The sequence below is a fragment of the Garra rufa genome, chromosome 17 (genome assembly GCF_049309525.1).
Source record: "Garra rufa chromosome 17, GarRuf1.0, whole genome shotgun sequence".
Classification (NCBI taxonomy): domain Eukaryota; kingdom Metazoa; phylum Chordata; class Actinopteri; order Cypriniformes; family Cyprinidae; genus Garra; species Garra rufa.
The window spans coordinates 28,771,995-28,791,487 of NC_133377.1; the positions used below are offsets into that span (position 1 = coordinate 28,771,995).

At 38.8% G+C, this 19,493-nt stretch overlaps 1 protein-coding gene across 1 annotated transcript; it reads left to right on the forward strand.

The window, feature by feature from the left end:
* The first annotated feature begins 4,072 nt into the window (after positions 1-4,072).
* On the forward strand, positions 4,073-19,108 carry LOC141289523 (catenin beta-1-like). The gene is made up of 16 exons (XM_073821636.1): positions 4,073-4,229; positions 11,620-11,669; positions 13,181-13,405; positions 13,485-13,738; positions 14,159-14,397; positions 14,497-14,698; positions 14,779-14,923; positions 15,018-15,121; positions 15,663-16,001; positions 16,212-16,370; positions 16,464-16,583; positions 16,687-16,837; positions 17,013-17,134; positions 17,217-17,277; positions 17,947-18,179; positions 18,264-19,108. Exons 2-15 carry the CDS (start codon positions 11,657-11,659, stop codon positions 18,150-18,152), a joined length of 2,340 nt encoding a protein of 779 aa, XP_073677737.1. The 5' UTR covers positions 4,073-4,229; positions 11,620-11,656; the 3' UTR covers positions 18,153-18,179; positions 18,264-19,108.
* The last annotated feature ends 385 nt before the right edge of the window (positions 19,109-19,493 follow it).

The window sequence follows — 19,493 nt, forward strand, 5'->3', positions numbered from 1 at the left end:
ATGAGAAAAACAGCATATTTTAATATTTAAAAAATGCAATAAGGTTAATGTAAGGGTTTGATTTAGGTAAACAGGACAGAAAATTTTATTTAATAAAAAACAAGCATGTGTGTGTGTGAGTATGTGAGTGTATGTAAACTGAGCATGAGCAGAAGGAGAGGATTAGATCATTGGAGAGGATGAGAGAGGAAAAAAAAGGACAATAGTCAAGCCGTGTATAAACGAAACCAGTAGGAAAGAAAAGAGCAAAGTCTCAACATAGTGTATTAAATATAATTTGCTTAGTGGAAAATACAAGGCAAAAAAGAAGAGAAAATATGAGTTTTTAAATTTCAACTGCACCCATTAAAATCCCTATATGTTCACAAGCGTGCAGATGCTAATATTACATGAATAATGTTTGAACTAACCACACATGAGAGTCAAAGCTGTATTGCGAGGCGGCCGATTACTTACATCTGTTCTGCTGTTTATACACACACGAACACACACAATTCTACCTTTTAAGGCGAGGAGATGAGAGCTGATTGATTTTCTGCTAGGTTTAAGGTGTGCTCTGGTTTTTAAGAAGATCCCTCCGAAAAAAGTAAAAGAGTAAAAGACAAACGCAGCTCTGTGAAAGCAGAACAAGATGGAGTCTATATTAGGATGACTCGAGAAGCCCTCCTTCGATCTCTGTGGGGTTTATGTGCAAATGTAAATGTGATATAAGGTGAAGCAAACGTGGCATCAATATGGATAATTTCTCTTCGTTTTATAATATACCATCTGCAATCGATCTGAGCTTGCTAATCTTCATTACAAAGGCCTCAGTCTCACTGATTTCCTGAGGATACACAATGTCGATGTAGGACTGGGTAATTTGTATTACATAAAAAAGAATGTGATGAATATAAAGATAGCAATAGTAGTAGCCTTTGATAATTCATTTTTGTTCCATAGTTGGAAAATTTTAAATGCATATGATCAAACCAAAAATTATTCAGATACCAGATAACGTTTTTGATATGTTATATCATTTTACTAGTGGCACTTTTGCGTTATAGTTCATTTACGTAAGTGAGGATAGAAAAATAAAGTAAACTGTGCCATATTATACACAAAAATCCTTCATACAGTGGACTACCAGTGAAACTGATACAAATTTGGGACCAAAAATTTGATTTGATACTTTGACAGGATCATGTTTTGCTATCTTTCTATCAAAGTTATTTGACATTATCAAGATGAATATGTTTAAACGATAGCTAAACGATAGCGAATAAACTGTGATAATGTGAGAAATTCTAAAGGTGTCTAAAAAACTTTGGTTTGACTGTTTGTAATTCAATTGTGATTATCAAGCTGAATTTGTTCTGACCCAGTTTAACTCTGAGTTCTTGTCATATTTTATTACTATTTTCTAAACTATAGCGAATAAACTGATAATGTGAGAAATGTTGAAGGTGTCTGAATAGATTTTGGTTTGACTGTACATAGTTTTGATTAATTCTTTGATTATGACAAACACAATCTATTTATACAGTTTATTGTTAATTAGTTTACTTTGCAGCAATTGTATTCTCTGCCATACCATTTTATAACACAGTTTGGATTTACATTTTATATTTAAGGTTTTTCAATTATTTTCATAACTGTACTTCAATGTTAAAATGGTTCATGCTATAAATATATTTTTGTTTAATGCAAATAAGACAACAGATCCACTCAAGCTCAAAGCGAAATTGTAAGATGTAACAAAATCAATATATTTCTAAGGTATTGTTCCTGTATCTGCCTGTGAAGGTAGACAGGCGGATTCTAGGCCGTAGTGAATTTGGCAAGTCTGTACTAGGGAATGGCGTGTTAGGGAAATAGGGAACAGGAGGAGGTTATTAAAATATGACTGTTGGAGCTTTGGTTGACTACCTCGCACCTGGTACTCTCAGCGTGAACTGAAAGTGAGGTGTACCTCTTACCAAATACAAAAAACAAAAGCTAAATAAAAATAATTTTGTTAACTATAAAGCTACATGTAGTTTTATGATTTATAATCTATAGGCATCAGAAACATAAGTGAAACAATAGTGATCATGATTTTATTTTTAAACTAAAATTATTTTCTCAATAATGAAATTGCCATGTTTATGTTAGAGTGTTATTTATGTATTTACTTAAGGTGAACAGGTCTATAATATAAGAGATCCTATCTGTTTTTGGGAGCGGGTCATGGGGGTTGGCCTGATGAAAGGCATAAAGCACTTAAAGTTGTTAAGGGCACTCCCACCATTCAGAAGCACTTAGTGTGGCCACTCCCCAAAATCTGCACACACAATTACCATTGGAGGGTGATATGAAAACACACACACACAAGCACTTCCAAACACTAATGCTTGTGATTAATAAACTGATGACATTTTCCAGGTGTTTTGTTACACTGGATTCAAATTAAGTGTATATGCATCTATAAAACAATGTGACCTCTAAATTGCATCCTGATGCATGTTATGTAAACAGTCAAAGTCTGTATTGCTATTAAAATGTATATGATTGTATATTTTCATCATCTGTAGATGATAAATGTTTAACATTTATATTAAGAGAAATTGATGCTCACTTGTTGGAAGTGGTAACACTTTTACCTTTGTATATACTGACTGTTTAATAGTGGCATGAATGAGGAGCGTACTGATACACACACGCACACACACACACACACACACACACACCTAACATCTGCAGAATGAATAGTGATTAAACCACTCTCAGTGTTTGACAGCTGCTGTTTATGTCTGTAAGTCTCAATTATTATCTGATTTAATACTTTGTTCGTTTCTCATCTGGAGTCTATGCTGTATGTGTGTTTCTTATTGTATAATCATCTGACATCATATTTTAATCTGCCAATTTTTGAACATGATATGTGAACTTTGTTTATTTTTTATTGTTAAAATAATAAAAAATACAAAATATTTACAGCATTTGTGCTTTCTTTTTTAATTCTACATTCATGTTGTACTGTTTTTAAACCACATTAAACAGTAAATTACATTATTTTAAGTAAAGAAAAAAAAAGTATTTTAAGTAAAATCACAAAAGGGACAAAAAAGTTTAAAAGCAAACAGCTAAATGTGACCCAGTCATAAGTACCGGGTATATTTGTAGCAATAGCAAATTGTTGATTTTTCTTTTATGCCAAAAATCATTAGGATATTATGTAAGGATTGTGTCCCATCAAGCTATTTTATAAATTAGCCAACTAATTAATTTTTGATTAGTAATTTTTTTTTTTTTTGCTTCCTCAGATTCCAGATTTTCAAATAGTTGTATCTCTGACCAAATATTGTCCTATCCTAACAAACCACACATTAATGGAAAGCTTATTTATTTAGCTTTCAGGTGTTGTATAAATATTAATTTAAAAAAAATGACCCTTATGACTGGTTTTGTGGTCCAGGGTCACAAATGTATTTAAGTAAAAAGAATATTGTTATTTTCAAAACTAACTTACTATTCCAGTTAAATTAAATGGTAAATACAAAAAGACGTTTAAACCACAAAACATACACATCTTTAGGTCTACTGCATGAGCAAAACTATAGTGTTCAGTTTCCGTTTGCTCCTAATGATTTAACAAATTATGAAAGATAAAGCAGTATATAAATTACAAGACGAAAACGAGGAAAAACAGTGTGACTTAAATTAACCATCCTGCAGCATGAGCAGCGTTCCCTGTATCCCTAATACAAATGTTACCTTTGTATAGCTGCTCCCGACATCCCATTCAAAACACCCACATTCCAACCTAATGGACGCACCTCGCCCTTCCTGTAGCTGGTATATTACTCCGCGCATACCATATTCCCGGTGTCGGCTTAAAAAAAACATCCAGACCTCAGACGAGGTACTCGGAATATAATAAAGTATTTGTTGGTCACCTCTTGTCACTTTATACATACAGTACAAACGCTTAGCGTCATACCAGAGTGAGCCGCTGCTGCGCCCTAGTTTTTCAGATGCGGTGGGATACACGAACTGCATTCCTCGTATAAGAGCTGCGTCTCAGCGACGCCATTTTAACGTCTAGATTCACATCAGCGCGGAAGGTTTGCCGCACCGCTAACGCAGGAGAACAGCTACCCGTCCGGGAATCTCACCGGCTGGCTCGGCTGTTTCATTCCTATTAGGATACCGACGCATTGGTCAGGCTTCGCTGGCCAAACAAAGGGATTCGTCGTTTTTAATTTCAGGTAAGCGTTTTAAACGCGGAATGATTTAACTCCTAGTAGTTTGGAGATGGGAGCATCGGGAGGATCTTCCCAGGGTTTTCCATGCTAGACCTGAGGCTGGATCTACCTTCCGCAAACAGCATTTTAAAAACGTTTCGTATGGGTTTTTGCATTTTATTTTCTACTCGTTTTCCTCTAACTTGCAGGTTTATGTACTATGCACATTGACTGTTTTGTTTGTTTACGGTAGCTCCGCAAACACTGGCTAATCGTAGCTAACGTTAGCTTTCATTCAGTTCTATGGTTTGAGCAGCGAGCTAACGTTAACAGCAAACCAGCAGATCTCAATCGATAAACTAGAATATTGATAAACACACATAATTTCACCATGATGGTGTTCACACTAATATGCTACTTTTTTTTTTTTTTTTTTTTTTTTTTTTTTTTTTTTTTTTTTTTTGACCACATAGTGATTTAGTTTCTTCTGCTTCAACAGTTTATGTCGTCAGACATACCGGGGAAGTTTTATTTGTGTTTTGTCATTTACAAATAATAGTGAAAACTGAGACGATCGATTATGATTGTGATTATGTTGTAGTCTGTAAAACTGCCAAGTCAGTCGGGTAAAAGTGTGTCAGAAAGAAATGCAATAGTTTCATCAATTATTAAGAATGGAGGAAAATCTGTTTCTCTTTATTTGTTTTAGATATTTTTGCTCTGTTGCATAACTTTATTTACAAGTAACGTTAGGTTAGTCAACTTGACAAACGAGTGTAATGTGAAGTTCGTTAGTCAATCCGAGATTTCCTCAAAGACTATTAGACCGTGTTGAAATTAGTTAACGTTATGATCTTTAAAATTGTTTTTTTTAATAAGTGTTTCTGGATGGGTTGTCAAGTCCATTTGGATTTGTCAGGGAAAAGCGAGCTTTGGCTACGCGAATAATTTTTCGTTTTGTCGTCTCAGATTTTGCGTGATCTTATAGTTGTTCACATTTTTCTGTCATCCGATAGGCAGGTTTTTAAAGTCGAAACATTTCAGGGTTCATTACTCTTCCTCGAAACAAAGGCCCCGATGGCCGAATTCCTGCGTGCTTTCAGGAGGGGCTCGGGTTTCTTTGCTCCCAGAGCCTGGAACAGCTGTTTCAAACACTTTAGTTAGACGAACCCACCTTGAGAGCCACGGCAGAGCTGACCTCAGATCAGCCACCGTGCGCGTCTCCGCTGGAGGAAGTGTGGGCGGAGCTAAAGCCCGACTGCAGCGTGCTGCGCTGTGGAAATTGAAGAGGTCGAAACTTTTTTCCGCGATTACGTGTGTGCGGTCGCGTTTTTAGCGGCGAGCGTATCACGGGTTTCGTACCTGTGCGGGAAATACCCGCAGCAGTCTGTTTAAAAACAACATCGGTTTCCCATAATACACAGAAATGCCTGTTTATGGAAGAAAATGATCAACTTTGGAACATAATTTGGCTTGTTTACTCTAAATGCTTTCAGCAACCAGAAGATACTGCTTCTCTAACAGCTAACGTTAGACATGTTTACTTTTGATAAATTATATCAAATTCTTTCAAACAAAAGATTGTTTGAAGAGTAGACAAATCTTGTCCCTCATCCTTAGGATGGTTCATTCGTGTGTGACTTTGATACAAGTGTGTGTGTGTGATGTATATGTTCACTGAAAAATGAACATTGTCATTAATTACTCACCCTCATGTTGTTCCAAACCCTTAGGGCCTTCGTTCATCAGTGGAACACAAATTAAGATGTTTGTTTTGATGAAATTCAAGAGCTTTCTGACCCTGCATAGACTGCAATGCAACTAAAATGTTCATAGTCCCAGAAACGTAATGACATTGGTAAAACAACCCATATGACATTTATGGTTCAACCATAATTTTATAATGCTATAGGAATACTTTTTGTGTGCACAAAACAATTATTTTTTGGTGCCAGTTCATCTTAAAATCTGTTATTCTGTCATCAAATACTAAGGTTTTGAATCAACATGGTGTTTAAATGTTAAAAATGGTTCTCGCAAACCGCTTTGCTTGCACCAGCCCTGTGCAGCAACATTTGGGCTTGTGTTAACAGGATACAGTGAATAAACCTTAAACGAGTCCATTAAGAGAGCTAATCAGGCGGCCTTCCTTTACTTTGAAGGTTCAGTTTCCAAATCCATCCCATAATCACACAGTGATTCGTCTGCACGTCCGCCTCCCGTGCGCCTGCATGGAATGCTGACTGGTGCCGCAAAGGAAAACCCTGCAAGTTCGTGTCTGACTCCCTTCAGTGTTTATTGTCTGGTAAATTAATTCCAGGTCAGTCTCACCACTGTGGAGGGTTACACATGCGTTTTGCATAAACTACCACAGCTGCCTGTGTTTGCTCTCAAATCAGGCCCTCTGCCTTCACATGCACCCTTAAAAAGCCTAATTTATTAACATTGGCACAGCTTCACAGCGATGTGTTTCCCGCTAGCGGGGTCTTTCAGTACAGGCCTGTATTTTGAAGTGCTGTATCTTGTGTCATGCAGACACACACACACACACACACACACAGGAAAGGAATGTCCAGCGCTGACTGCAGGATGTTATCATAAGCAAGGTTTCCTGTAAATACCTGTATGTGAAAGCAGCTCTTGATGTTATATTTTGGAGGTCGTGTTGAATATTCTGCTACAGTACTGCTTTAGAATGCTGTACCAAGGTGGTTTTTGGTGAGTGCGAAGGGTGACACTGATTCTGCAGCTTCATCATTAAAAGCTCTTCTCACTCAGCCATATGTTCTCAGACAGCCTGGATGCTCATCCAGCTGAGAACCGGCACTTAACCTACTTGCAGAGGGTTGCAATTTAGCACAAGAGCTCTGGAGTGCATGTGACTTGAGCCATGTTCTGATTCACACAGTCTCTGCACCCATGACCGTGGGACAACTGTAGTTCAATTCGCTTTACAGGTTTATTCATTACCTCAGTAAATTAGTAGTACCTTTTCTTCCAATTGAGCAAATTGAAATTGTGAAATGAAAGTGCACCCAATGAAAACATGTAAAGCTCCCATATAGTTTTAGGCTCGCATGAGATGGTTTAAGGCAATTCGAAAAAGGAATATTTTGCTTAACTGTAATGAAAACAGTTCTTGCCTTTTAATGCTTGGATAAACCTTTATTTACTTGTGCACACTTGTGGTGCATTACGGCTCAGATGTAGGGCTGCAACTAACGATTATTTTGATAATCGATTAGTTGGCTTAAATCAAATTTTTTTTTCAAAATCACACTATTCCACATTCTGACTGCTATTAAAACACAGTGGATAACAATTTACAACAGTTCACCTGTCGTAATAAAGAGAAAAGACAAATATCTGAAGAAAAACACACCAACAAGCATAAAATAGTGTTTCTGCTATTTATTCTGCCGTGGCGGTGGTAAGTGTCCCGCCAACAGCAGCAGCAGCGAGCACAAGTGCCTTCAGCAGAGTTCCGCCTTCAAATGCAGGCAGTAAGCTTAAACTGGCCGCAAAGCCCCAGCTAAAGCAATTACCATGAATGTGCCGGGGGGAAAAGGAGATATTCAAATTATTTATTAATAAACTAGTATTTTCTGAGTCAGTGTCGCAAAGATGAAGTTGACGTTCCTAATTCGCCTTCTGCTCACTGGACGCGCTTTTAAAGCCTAAATGCATCTTTATGGATTAGGCCTATAGCTAATGAAAGAGTTTTGTTTTCGATTTGAATTATTTCGTTTTATAGTAGTGAAGTAGTAATTTAAAGTAAATGTATTACTCTTGTGAGCAAAAATTAAGTTTCGCATAGCGCTGGCGGCACCATGTCCTGCAAAGCTTTCACTCTCCGCATAAACGATTGGATCTGCGCCTATTAGTACACATTTATCTAGGTTAAACGATTAAACTAATATTGTGATATGCTTTTTTTTTTTTTTTTTTTTTTTTTTTTTTTTTTTATATCTAAGGATTTTAATTTAAATCGTGATGACTTGAAGGCTAAATTGATCTGTCTGCCGCTGGCCGCTTGCGGGCCTTACTTAAAACCCGAAAACTTTAATTTCACAAACAAAACGTGGTCCAAATATTTCTAAATGAACTTTATAAACTAAAGAAACGAAAATAAATGTAATTACTTTGCTATTAAAAACGGCAGCTGTGCAATGGGAAAGAGAACTCGGCCAGTAATTCTGATGAGCTGTCGAGGTTGTTAGGAATTTTTGCAACGAATGTTTGTTTAATAGCCTATTTAACACTTATTTAGGCTACTTATTTAAATGTATTATTTCGTTGATTTATTTTAGCGTTTTGTAGGCTGCTTGTTCACCGACGGAATTGCTAAAATAAACACGCACATTTGTGAATAACGTTTGAGCCTCATTTATTTATATATAAAACACCGCACCACCGGCGGTGGTAAAAATCTGCCATGGTCACAGCCATACAGTTCCTACCCTCCCTAAATACGTGCACTACATGTTGTATTTAAATCTAAATTTAACATTCAACGACAGATGTTTCAGCACAAATGTTTTTTGCGCTGAGTATTAATTGTCTCCCGTTCTGTGTTCCTGTCTGACACACTCATTCAGTAAAGATTTAAACTTAACACAGACTGCCAGAATGGACTTTTATGCATAAATGGAAATGCTCGTGTGAATTTGTGATATTTACAGATAATGATATGACTGTAAACTAAAAGTTTTCATGCTGAGGATGCAAACGGATCTCAAAGCGCCTCACAGGGCAAGCCATTACGCTATTAGCTTCAAGTTTAAAATAAGGAATTCTCATGTTTTGTGCAGCTTGGATCTTGTAACTCTCCTGCAGCATCTCGGTCTGTTTCCTCCACTATTTTTAGATGCATTTTGTCTATAGAAATGCGTCATTCAGTGCTGTAATTTGACGTAATCCTCTGAATTTGTACGTGCACTGTGGGGCGGACCCGATTAATCGATAATGAGAATCGTCAACGAATTTCATTATCGATAATAATCGATTTTATCGATTAGTTGTTGCAGCCCTACTCCGATGTGGCCACTCTAGTCAATGCTTGTGCCGTGGCGTGCCTGGCGTAAACATGTTTCCAAAGCGTCTGCGAAGGGACTCAAGTAATAATCATTACTTGAGTTCTAACGATTATTTTAGTAATCGATTGATTCTGATGATTAATCGAGTAGTTGGATAATTGATTTAAAATATTTTTATTAAAATATCGCAAAGGTTGAAGGATATCTACATATCCAAAAATTCATATTGGTCAAGCACTAGGTTTTAGTTGCAAATGTATTATGAACTCTTCGTAGTTGTAAACTTGCATTGATCTACTTTGCCATGTGATTCTCTTCCACGGCATCAAATTAATGCTTAGGATGTTTGTTTGCGGTCTGGTTAACCACATTGATTGATGTTGCTGAACTTGTAGTTTGGTTGGAAATGAGCCTTTCGGTTTCTTCCCATGTTGTCGCAGTATGTACTTTACATTTAACCCCGATATCGTGACTCATATCGGGTCTTTTGAGGCTCGCAGGATGTGTGCACTGATGTTCTCCGCTGCAGCAGGAAGCCAGATTTTGTCAACGTTTCCGTTTCCAAGGCTTGTCCGCTTTCTAGATGTTTATTCTCCGAAAATGTCCCGATAGTCAGTGAGGCTATCAATTAACCCTTTTTCTACAGAAGAGTTTAATCTGATGCTGATTTATACTGAAAGATGTGTTCATTTGGACGGCTTTTATTAGTTTCTTTGAGCCGAGGAGGGATGTTAGACTCATTTCATTGATTTAATTGCTGCTTGGCGCGCTTGAAGGCCCATGCAGGAAGGAAGACTGGCCCTGAAGCAGACATGAGCAGTTTCCTATGGAAATAAAAATCGACTGCTCTGGTTTGGGGCCAGCGTGAGGGAAACTTATTTTACGTTCTAAATGCTTGGCAGCTTTCGTTTCGTTGTGGCATCTTTTCACGCTTCTAAATGTGTCCTCTACCCCATGAACTGGCATCACTAGCCTGAGGCTCTGCGCGAGACTCTGGAGAATTTCAGGCATCTGAGGTTTAGAGAGGTCATTATAGCACTGTGATTTAACTTAAGACACTTACATGTTCTCTAGCAAATGCATACTGTTTGTAAATGCTTTATACACTACCATTCAAAGGTTTGGGGTCACTATGAATTAAGAAATTAACATTTGAGCAAGTTGACGTCACGGTTAAGACATTTGTTACAAGAGACTTGTTTCACATGAACTAGCTTTGTATTCGAAACAAATCAGTTTCCACAATAATACTTAATTTTCAGCAGCCTTTACTCCAGTCTTTAGATTTGCCATCACAGGAAGAAATCACGTTTTAAAATAAGATTTGTTAAAATTGTAATACTTTAATGTACCATTCTTTAAATAAGTTAAAGCACAGAACAATGCTGTCAGCATTCTGTCACGTAAAAAAAACTCTTTGACAAGTCACAGTCATTTTACATGTAAGCATCTTACAACTTAAAGGTTGCATTTTTCAACGGTGTGTCAGGTTAAAAATAGTCCAGCTTTTAGAAATCTGTCTTGAGGTCCCTGCGTTCTGTTCCATTCTGTTGCACTCCACCCAGTTGCTTTTAAACAAGAATGTTTGTGTAAATACCCCTAAAATGTCTAGTTTTTGCTTGATTGTAAAAAGTCTAGTTGGTGGTTTAGTGTCTACTTTGAATCATTTTCTTTGTGTGTGACCCTACATGTACGGGTATGTTCTTTCTTTTTTTTTTTTTAGTACATTATCTATTTCTGTAGTGATCTAAACCCCCCACCCTCTGAATATATAATCAGGTGGAAGTTTTCAGCTCGAGTCACCTGTTTATAACCTGAAACTGACAATTTGGATACAAATTTTATTGCAAAATTTGAATTTGGGTCTATCCCATTATCCCAGAGTAATGGTCTGCAACCTGCAGTCAAATTTGCTGATTTAATAGTGAAACGGGTAAATCTGATTTTATTAAGTTAAGGTCCTAATAAGCAACTTAAGTGTTGATTTCGTGTCCTCGGGCTGTTTATAATAGCATAATTTGTGGTGCCTGATGCTGTATTGTTCTCATCAGCTTTGGATGAATGAAGCTGACTAACCCCCTCAGCATGTTTTTACTGGCATTGCCAAGATGACTCACCGTCCTGACTCCCTCTCTCGACTTCTCGCGTGACACCCTACAGACTAAATGAGGGGAGTTTCCCACACTTAACCCTACCTTTAGGGTCTGTAATGCAGATTAAAGCCTCTTTCTCGCTTGTAAAACAGCTGGTGTCTGAGGGGGAATAGCCAAATGTTGCTGCTAATTTGTTAAATGGAGCTCTTTCTTGACCTTCCTATGCTTAACTGGTTCAGTTATGTAGTTTTATTTTTGTCCTGATTATTATTTTTTTTTCTACAGGTTTGGAAGTCGCTCGGGCTGAGGGATTGACGCAACGATGGCTACCCAGTGTGAGTATTTTTCCAAGTTAACCTGTCAGTTTATCAGCATGTTTGTCCAATGACTGTTCTCCTTGACGCAGACACAAACACAGATGAGCTGATAAAGAACAGGTTTATTTACTGAATGATTTCGGTTAACCCTCAGAAACCAAATATATCAAAACCAAAGTAAATGCTTATTTAACTTAGTAATATTAAATACTATTTGTATTAAATCTCCCAGCATGAAAAGCCACACAACATGTTTTGACTAATTATAAATTTGGCATTCAATTAAAATTTCAGATGGGTTTTTAGTAGAGATGTAACAATCAATCTCATGATACGATATCACGATATGAAGTCCACGATACAATGTTTCTTTAAAAAAGACAAATACTTAATTTTTATGGTTAAATTCTGTCTAATTCACTTTGAGAATTCAAGATTAAGAGCTCCCATCTATTCTCTTAAGAGAATAATTGAATTGACTTGTACCTGAACTTTAAAGGGGACTCAACCCTCTGTTATGTGGCATACTGTCTGTCTAAATTACGTTCTCACTGGTGTTTTAGGAGGCCAGACAAATTATAATATAATAACAATTGTATATTTATGTTGTAAAACAACTACACTGTAAAATAAATGAAAACGAATACTTCATAGGTATACGTTCTACTTTTAACTTGTCAGCAATTCATACAGCACTTAAGCTTTTATTTTGACTGAAACGGCAGTAGAGCTTTTATTTTGACTGAAACGGCAGTAGAGCTTTTATTTTGATGGAAAAAAGTTTCAGTGAAAAGCTTAAAACACGTCTCACTACAAATCTAGTGAAATGCTGTAATCATCTGCTGCAAAAATAAAGCATAACTGGTGTCTGTTGTTCGGAAACGAGCGTTAAACTTACAGCACATGCAATAAACTGGTTTACGGCATTTACTGTGAACTGAGCCGTTCTGAGGCGCGGAAAACACTGGATCACAAACTGTTCGCGTAAACGAAGGGTGCACTTTGCTTTGAAACGCGCAGCGAAAACCAACTTGAGAAACGGATTAAGCCGTATTGTGCATTTGGTTTTAATTCATTTGATACTGTGCCATAGCATAATGTTCCCAAACACAACTTTAAAATGGATTTTAAAAACGCTTTTTGCCCTGAAGGCCTTTTGTTTCATATTGTCATGTGACCATGATAATTTCGAAAGGTTTGCTATCGTGATACCACGATATTGATAATACTGTTACATCCCTAGTTTTTACTGATATTGAAACTAAAAAGATCTAACTTTAATGTAAGACTTTATGAATATAGCCTTGCTGATATGGCAATAAAAATGAAAAATAGCCAAGATAAAACCTTAGTGGCAATGCTTTTATAGAGGTCATCGCAGCTGCAGGTTTTGAAATATGCAATATCTTCTGCTTAACTGCAGATTCAGTGAGGTGTAGGAATATAGCTTGATTATAAGACTAGAGTAGATCCAAAACTTTCTTTTGGAAAGAACATTGCATTGAATATTGATGTCTTATGTCCTGTAGCTGACCTTATGGAGCTTGATATGGCCATGGAGCAAGATCGTAAAGCTGCTGTGAGTCACTGGCAGCAGCAGTCCTACCTGGATTCAGGTATTCACTCTGGGGCCACCACCACAGCGCCATCTCTATCAGGCAAAGGCAACCCTGAGGAGGAGGATCTGGACAACCAGGTGCTCTATGAGTGGGAACAGGGCTTCAACCAACCTTTCACACCTGAGCAGGTGGCAGGTATGTAGCTGTATTTGCGTCCAACTCATAATGATCCTATCTGCTTCCTGTCTGGCTAATCGCAAACTTCTTCCCTTAGACCTGGACGGACAGTATGCCATGACCCGTGCACAGCGTGTCCGTGCTGCCATGTTTCCTGAGACTCTCGATGAAGGCATGCAGATCACTTCTACCCAGTTTGACACGGCCCACCCCACCAACGTGCAGCGGCTGGCCGAACCTTCCCAAATGCTCAAACATGCCGTTGTCAATCTCATTAACTACCAGGATGATGCTGAACTGGCCACAAGAGCCATCCCTGAGCTCACCAAACTTCTCAACGACGAGGACCAGGTTAGAAACGTCCCAATGTTATTGATGTTAAACCATCAAAATTGCAATTTCTTAGGACAAGACGTGTATTCCTGCTTCAGGGAACATTTATTTCCAGCTGAAGCTAAAAATGGAAGATCTAATAGCGAAAAGAGCTGCCTTTAAGATTATTTTTAGCCCTACAATTTGAAGTTTTGCTTTTGGATGTTGTTTGCATAAGGTAGCAGTTTCCTGTTGGCAGATCTGAGATTGGTAGAAAGAGTCGCTTGTTTGAAGTGACCCTTGAAAAATTTCTGCATCCTGCAAGCAAATTAGTCACTTCGCTCCAGATTTCCTTGGTTGATCAGCCTTTGCAGTTGCACTGCTAAATGACAAGTAGTCAGCCATTTCAAATCGGCTTCATCTCGCTTCCTCCCATAATCATTCACTCTTCCTGTCCAGGTGGTGGTGAACAAAGCCGCAGTGATGGTGCACCAGCTCTCCAAGAAAGAGGCCTCTCGCCACGCCATCATGCGCTCTCCCCAGATGGTGTCGGCCATCGTGAGGACCATGCAGAACACCAATGATGTAGAGACGGCTCGTTGTACTGCCGGCACCTTACACAACCTGTCCCATCACAGAGAAGGCCTACTCGCCATCTTTAAGTCAGGAGGAATCCCAGCCCTAGTCAAGATGCTGGGGTAAGAGCAGCAAAGCAGAAACGTGAAGCTGAAGTTTGTTTCATTTTGATGTACTGCTTGTACTAGTTCTCTACTAAATGGACATGATTGTGTTACCAGGTCCCCTGTTGACAGTGTGCTGTTCTACGCCATCACCACTCTTCACAACCTCCTGCTCCATCAAGAAGGTGCTAAAATGGCTGTGCGTCTAGCTGGAGGACTTCAGAAGATGGTGGCCCTGCTCAACAAAACCAATGTCAAATTCCTTGCCATCACCACAGACTGCTTACAGATCCTGGCATACGGCAACCAGGAGAGCAAGGTACATACTTGATTGGTTTTGCTAATTGGATGAAAAATATGTTGGATGTGCTCATGTTAATGTCTCAACTCTTGCCACAGTTGATCATCCTGGCCAGTGGAGGACCTCAGGCTCTGGTCAACATCATGAGAACATACACGTATGAGAAACTGCTCTGGACCACAAGTCGTGTGCTCAAGGTGTTGTCTGTCTGCTCCAGCAACAAACCTGCTATCGTTGAGGCTGGTATGTACATGCCTGCTTGTGGCAGTATTAAGTAGGCATTAATTGTTCATGTATATTGTCAGTGTTTCATCTTGTGCTTCTATTTGCATTTGAGGTGGTATGCAGGCCCTTGGCCTTCACTTGACAGACCCCAGCCAGCGTCTGGTTCAAAACTGTTTGTGGACTCTCCGAAACTTGTCAGATGCTGCCACCAAGCAGGTTAGTTCAAGCAAACCATCAACAATTTGGTTTAATGTCATGGAAATGTAAAAAAAAAAAATCTATTTGTCACACTTGTAGTTTGGTTCGTTTGGTTCACTTGGTACTGGTCCGCTTAGCGTTCACACTGGCATTTTTGAAAGCTAACCTAAAGATACCGAACCTAAAGGCATAGTGATGTGTTCACAACCTGATTGGTTGGGTTGAGTGACATATATTTTGTGACTGAACTCACAGAACACTCCAAACTAAAGGAAAATGTGCATGGCATCACATCTTGTCATTACTTTTACGTTTAGAAGTATTTGGTCCGTGTCACATTCAGATTTCTAACAAACCGCGGCAGAGTTTTTGAAGCGGACCGAGACCCTTCTTTTTTTTTTTGTGGTCCCGGTCCGTTTATTTGGTGCGCACCAGAGTTTGAATGGCAGCGTTTACACTTTCTCGAACCACACTAACAGAGCAATTGCACCACAGTTAGTATTAATTGAACCAAACATGGTGTGTGAACACACATTTAATCTAACATTATCCCTTACAGGAAGGGATGGAAGGACTTCTCGGCACTCTGGTTCAGCTTCTTGCTTCAGATGACATCAATGTGGTCACCTGTGCTGCCGGCATACTATCCAACCTCACTTGTAACAATTACAAGAACAAGATGATGGTTTGCCAAGTAGGTGGAATCGAGGCCCTGGTTCGTACTGTGCTTAGAGCTGGCGACAGAGAGGACATCACTGAGCCTGCTGTTTGTGCACTACGCCATCTAACATCCAGACACCAAGATGCTGAGATGGCCCAGAATGCAGTGCGTCTTCACTACGGCCTGCCTGTAGTGGTCAAACTGTTGCATCCACCATCCCACTGGCCGTTAATTAAGGTACGTTGCCAGATAGTTGCCGGTTTAATGTTAATTTTTTTGCCTTTTACTATAATGGGAACAAATGAGAATTGACAGGAAGCAAAGTGGAAGAGATGGGGGTGGGATCGGGAAAAAGTCCTCAAGTTGGGATTCGAACTCTGGATGCTCGTAGCGCAACAGCGCTGTATGATCTTGCACATTCTAATGAGTCTTTACACATCCTTCTAGGCTACAGTCGGTCTGATCCGTAATTTGGCGCTATGCCCAGCCAATCACGCACCGCTTCGCGAACAGGGTGCAATTCCCCGATTGGTCCAATTGCTGGTGAGGGCACACCAGGACACCCAGAGGCGCACTTCAATGGGTGGCACACAGCAACAGTTTGTGGTGAGTTGAGTTTGTTTTTGTTTTGTTTTTTGTAGCGGGAAGACATTTGTACTTGTGGAAAGCTAAAGGTTTGATACTAATTGTAATATTCAGGAGGGAGTTCGCATGGAGGAGATTGTGGAAGGCTGCACTGGAGCACTTCACATCCTGGCCAGAGATGTACACAACAGAATCGTCATCAGGGGGCTTAACACCATCCCCTTATTCGTACAAGTATGACTTGCTTTGTACATTCTACATGCAAGATGGCTACATCTATTAATTTAGTAAACGCTGTGGTTTTCGAGTTTCTTAAAGTGTGTCTCTTGCTCTGTAGCTGCTGTATTCTCCCATTGAGAACATCCAGCGGGTAGCGGCAGGAGTGTTGTGCGAGCTGGCTCAGGATAAGGAGGCAGCAGAGGCCATTGAGGCTGAAGGAGCCACAGCTCCTCTTACAGAGCTGCTGCATTCCAGAAACGAGGGAGTGGGTAAGTGACTGCACCCTGTTGACGCGTACCATGCAGCTTTATAACAAATAAATATTCTCTTAATGTCAATAGGCGAATCTTTCTTTGGATTATATTAGCAGCTAAAGAGTAGAAGTGGTCTAACACAAGGTTTCCATTAATCTTGATTCTCTCTTGTGTGCTTATCTCTATATAGCCACATACGCTGCAGCAGTGCTCTTCCGCATGTCTGAGGATAAGCCTCAGGACTACAAGAAACGTCTTTCTGTGGAACTTACCAGCTCTCTTTTCAGAACAGAGCCCATGGCCTGGAATGAGGTACAAACATTTGCCTGCTCTCAGATGACCATTAATGATTTTATAATTTCACTTTTATAAACTAAAAGTGTTTTTGTCTCAGACTGGTGACCTAGGCCTTGATATTGGTGCTCAGGGAGAGCCTCTTGGATACAGAGCAGATGGTAAGACTTGTATTTTTCATACAAGCATTTAAGTTTTTTTTTTAAATTAAACCATTTAATATATTTTATTTTTAAATATTTATTTAAATATATTGTATTAAAAAAATTATATTTAAATGTTTTGATGTATTCATTAATGTATAAACTTAGTTTAATCAATGATACCGTTTATAAAAAGTATTGAAGCCCATTTCTGCTACTGTTCTGACTTGCTCAGAATTATGTGATACAAACTTGCAATTCTGAATTCAACTCGTAATTGGGAATTAAGTCAATTGCGAGAGGAAGAACTCCACAATTGAGTCAGGAAAACCTTTTTTTAAACTCTGTATTAAGAAACTCTCAATCACAAGTTATATAATTTAATTTTGAGAGGGGGGGGGGGGACTTCTCAGAATTGAAAGTTAATATTTCACAATTCTGACTTAACTCGAAATTCGAGTTATAAAGTCAGAACTGCAAGATCTAAATTCGATTCTGAGGAAAAGGTTTGACACCAATACTTTATAACTTGTAATTGTGAGCTTAGAATTGAGTGTTTATATCTCTTAATTGAGTCAAAATTCTGAAGAAAAAGTCAGAATTGTGAGAATTACCATTATTTTTAGATGGTTGAAATGGAAAACCTGTATTTAAACATTTGCTTAGGACCTCTCATATCCATTTTAGACCCCAGCTATCGTTCTTTCCACTCTGGCTACGGTCAGGATGGTCTGGGTATGGATAGCATGCTGGAGCATGAGATAGGAGGCCACCATCCTGGAGCAGAGTACCCCGTAGAGGGACTGCCCGACTTGGGACACGCTCAGGACCTGATGGATGGCCTGCCCCCAACAGACTCCAATCAGCTGGCCTGGTTTGACACGGACCTCTAAAACACTCACGGTCTACATGTATTGAAGGTAAGATGAGTTTTAAAAACTTGTTCACTGCATTTTGCTTTAAGTTTCAAAACAAACTTTTAATGTACTTCTGTCTCTCCACAGCTGTATGTTGAATGAATCTGCATTGTGATTTGAAGAGTCGTGGAAGGTTTGCCAGAGGGTGGGCTAGTGTTTCAGAAAGTGCCTGACACACAACACACTTGTCGCAGACGAAAGGAAGATGGATACAGTGGATGTCAGTCTCCTTTATTGCTACGACCCCTTTTTTTGTTTTTGCCCTGGATGGAAACATGCAAGTACAGAGGGATTGTGACGCGGATGCTGACGAGTGCACATGAAAAGGATCTTTTAAGATGGAACTATTTTAACCTTTTTTTTTTTTTTTTCTCCTTAAATCAGCCTTTTCATGGTACTGATCCTTGTTGGGTTTTCAAACCTGGTCTTTTTTTTGTTTCTGCCATTTAATTTGTATTCCATATTTCTTTTTCTTTTTTCTTTTTTTTTTTTTTAAATGTCTTCTATAGTGTTAAGTTGTAGTGGACTTGCCTCATTGGTTTCTGGATCTTTATCACGTGCTAGTGTACAACACTAATCTCAGTTCCTATGTAATCTGACCGAAAGTGTAACAATGTGTAGCTTTTTATATGATCAGTTTAAATGGTGGTTGTTGGGAGTACAAAAAATTATATGCATTCTTACAAAATGCTTAAAGTTGAGCAAGGAGAGGTGGTTTTCAATGTCACTATTGTTCCAAAAAGGGTGTGGATGCAGCAAGGGTGGGGTGGGGGGGTAGATTGGGTTTATGAGGTATACACAGAGACAGAAATCTTTTCTATGCTATCTGGAGGTAGTCTCTATTGAAGCAACGTCATTGTTTGTCAGCCTGTGCGGCTTCTTTTGGGAACATGCATAATGACATGGCTACTCAATAAAAGACTTTTATTCCAGTTGTGTTTGTGTGATACCTAAATATAAAAGCCAATTAAATGTTAAGTACAAGACTGTTTTCACATTTATTTGGCACTCTTCACCCTTGTGAAACCTTCGTTATTACTTTAAAGGATTATTCAAAAATGTTCTTGTCTGTCTTTTGAAAAGAAATTAAGGTTTGAGGAAAACATTACAGAGTTTTTCTCTGTATAGTTGACTTCAATGGGGATCAACGGGTTGAAGGTCCAAATTGGCAATTCAGTGCAGCTTCAAAGGGCTCTACATGATCCCAGCCGAGGAATAAAGGTCTTATCTAGTGAAACGATTGGTCATTTTCTTTAAATTTATAAACTTCATAACAAATGCGATGCACATCTGTTTCATAATCGTGTTGGAAAGTTC

What these genes read in the sequence shown, in the direction of transcription:
- LOC141289523 (XM_073821636.1), top strand. An exon ending in ACGGCAACCAGGAGAGCAAG is followed by an intron (nt 14,699 to 14,778) that starts GTACATACTTGA and finishes CTCTTGCCACAG; the next exon opens with TTGATCATCCTGGCCAGTGG. An exon ending in CCCACTGGCCGTTAATTAAG is followed by an intron (nt 16,002 to 16,211) that starts GTACGTTGCCAG and finishes ACATCCTTCTAG; the next exon opens with GCTACAGTCGGTCTGATCCG.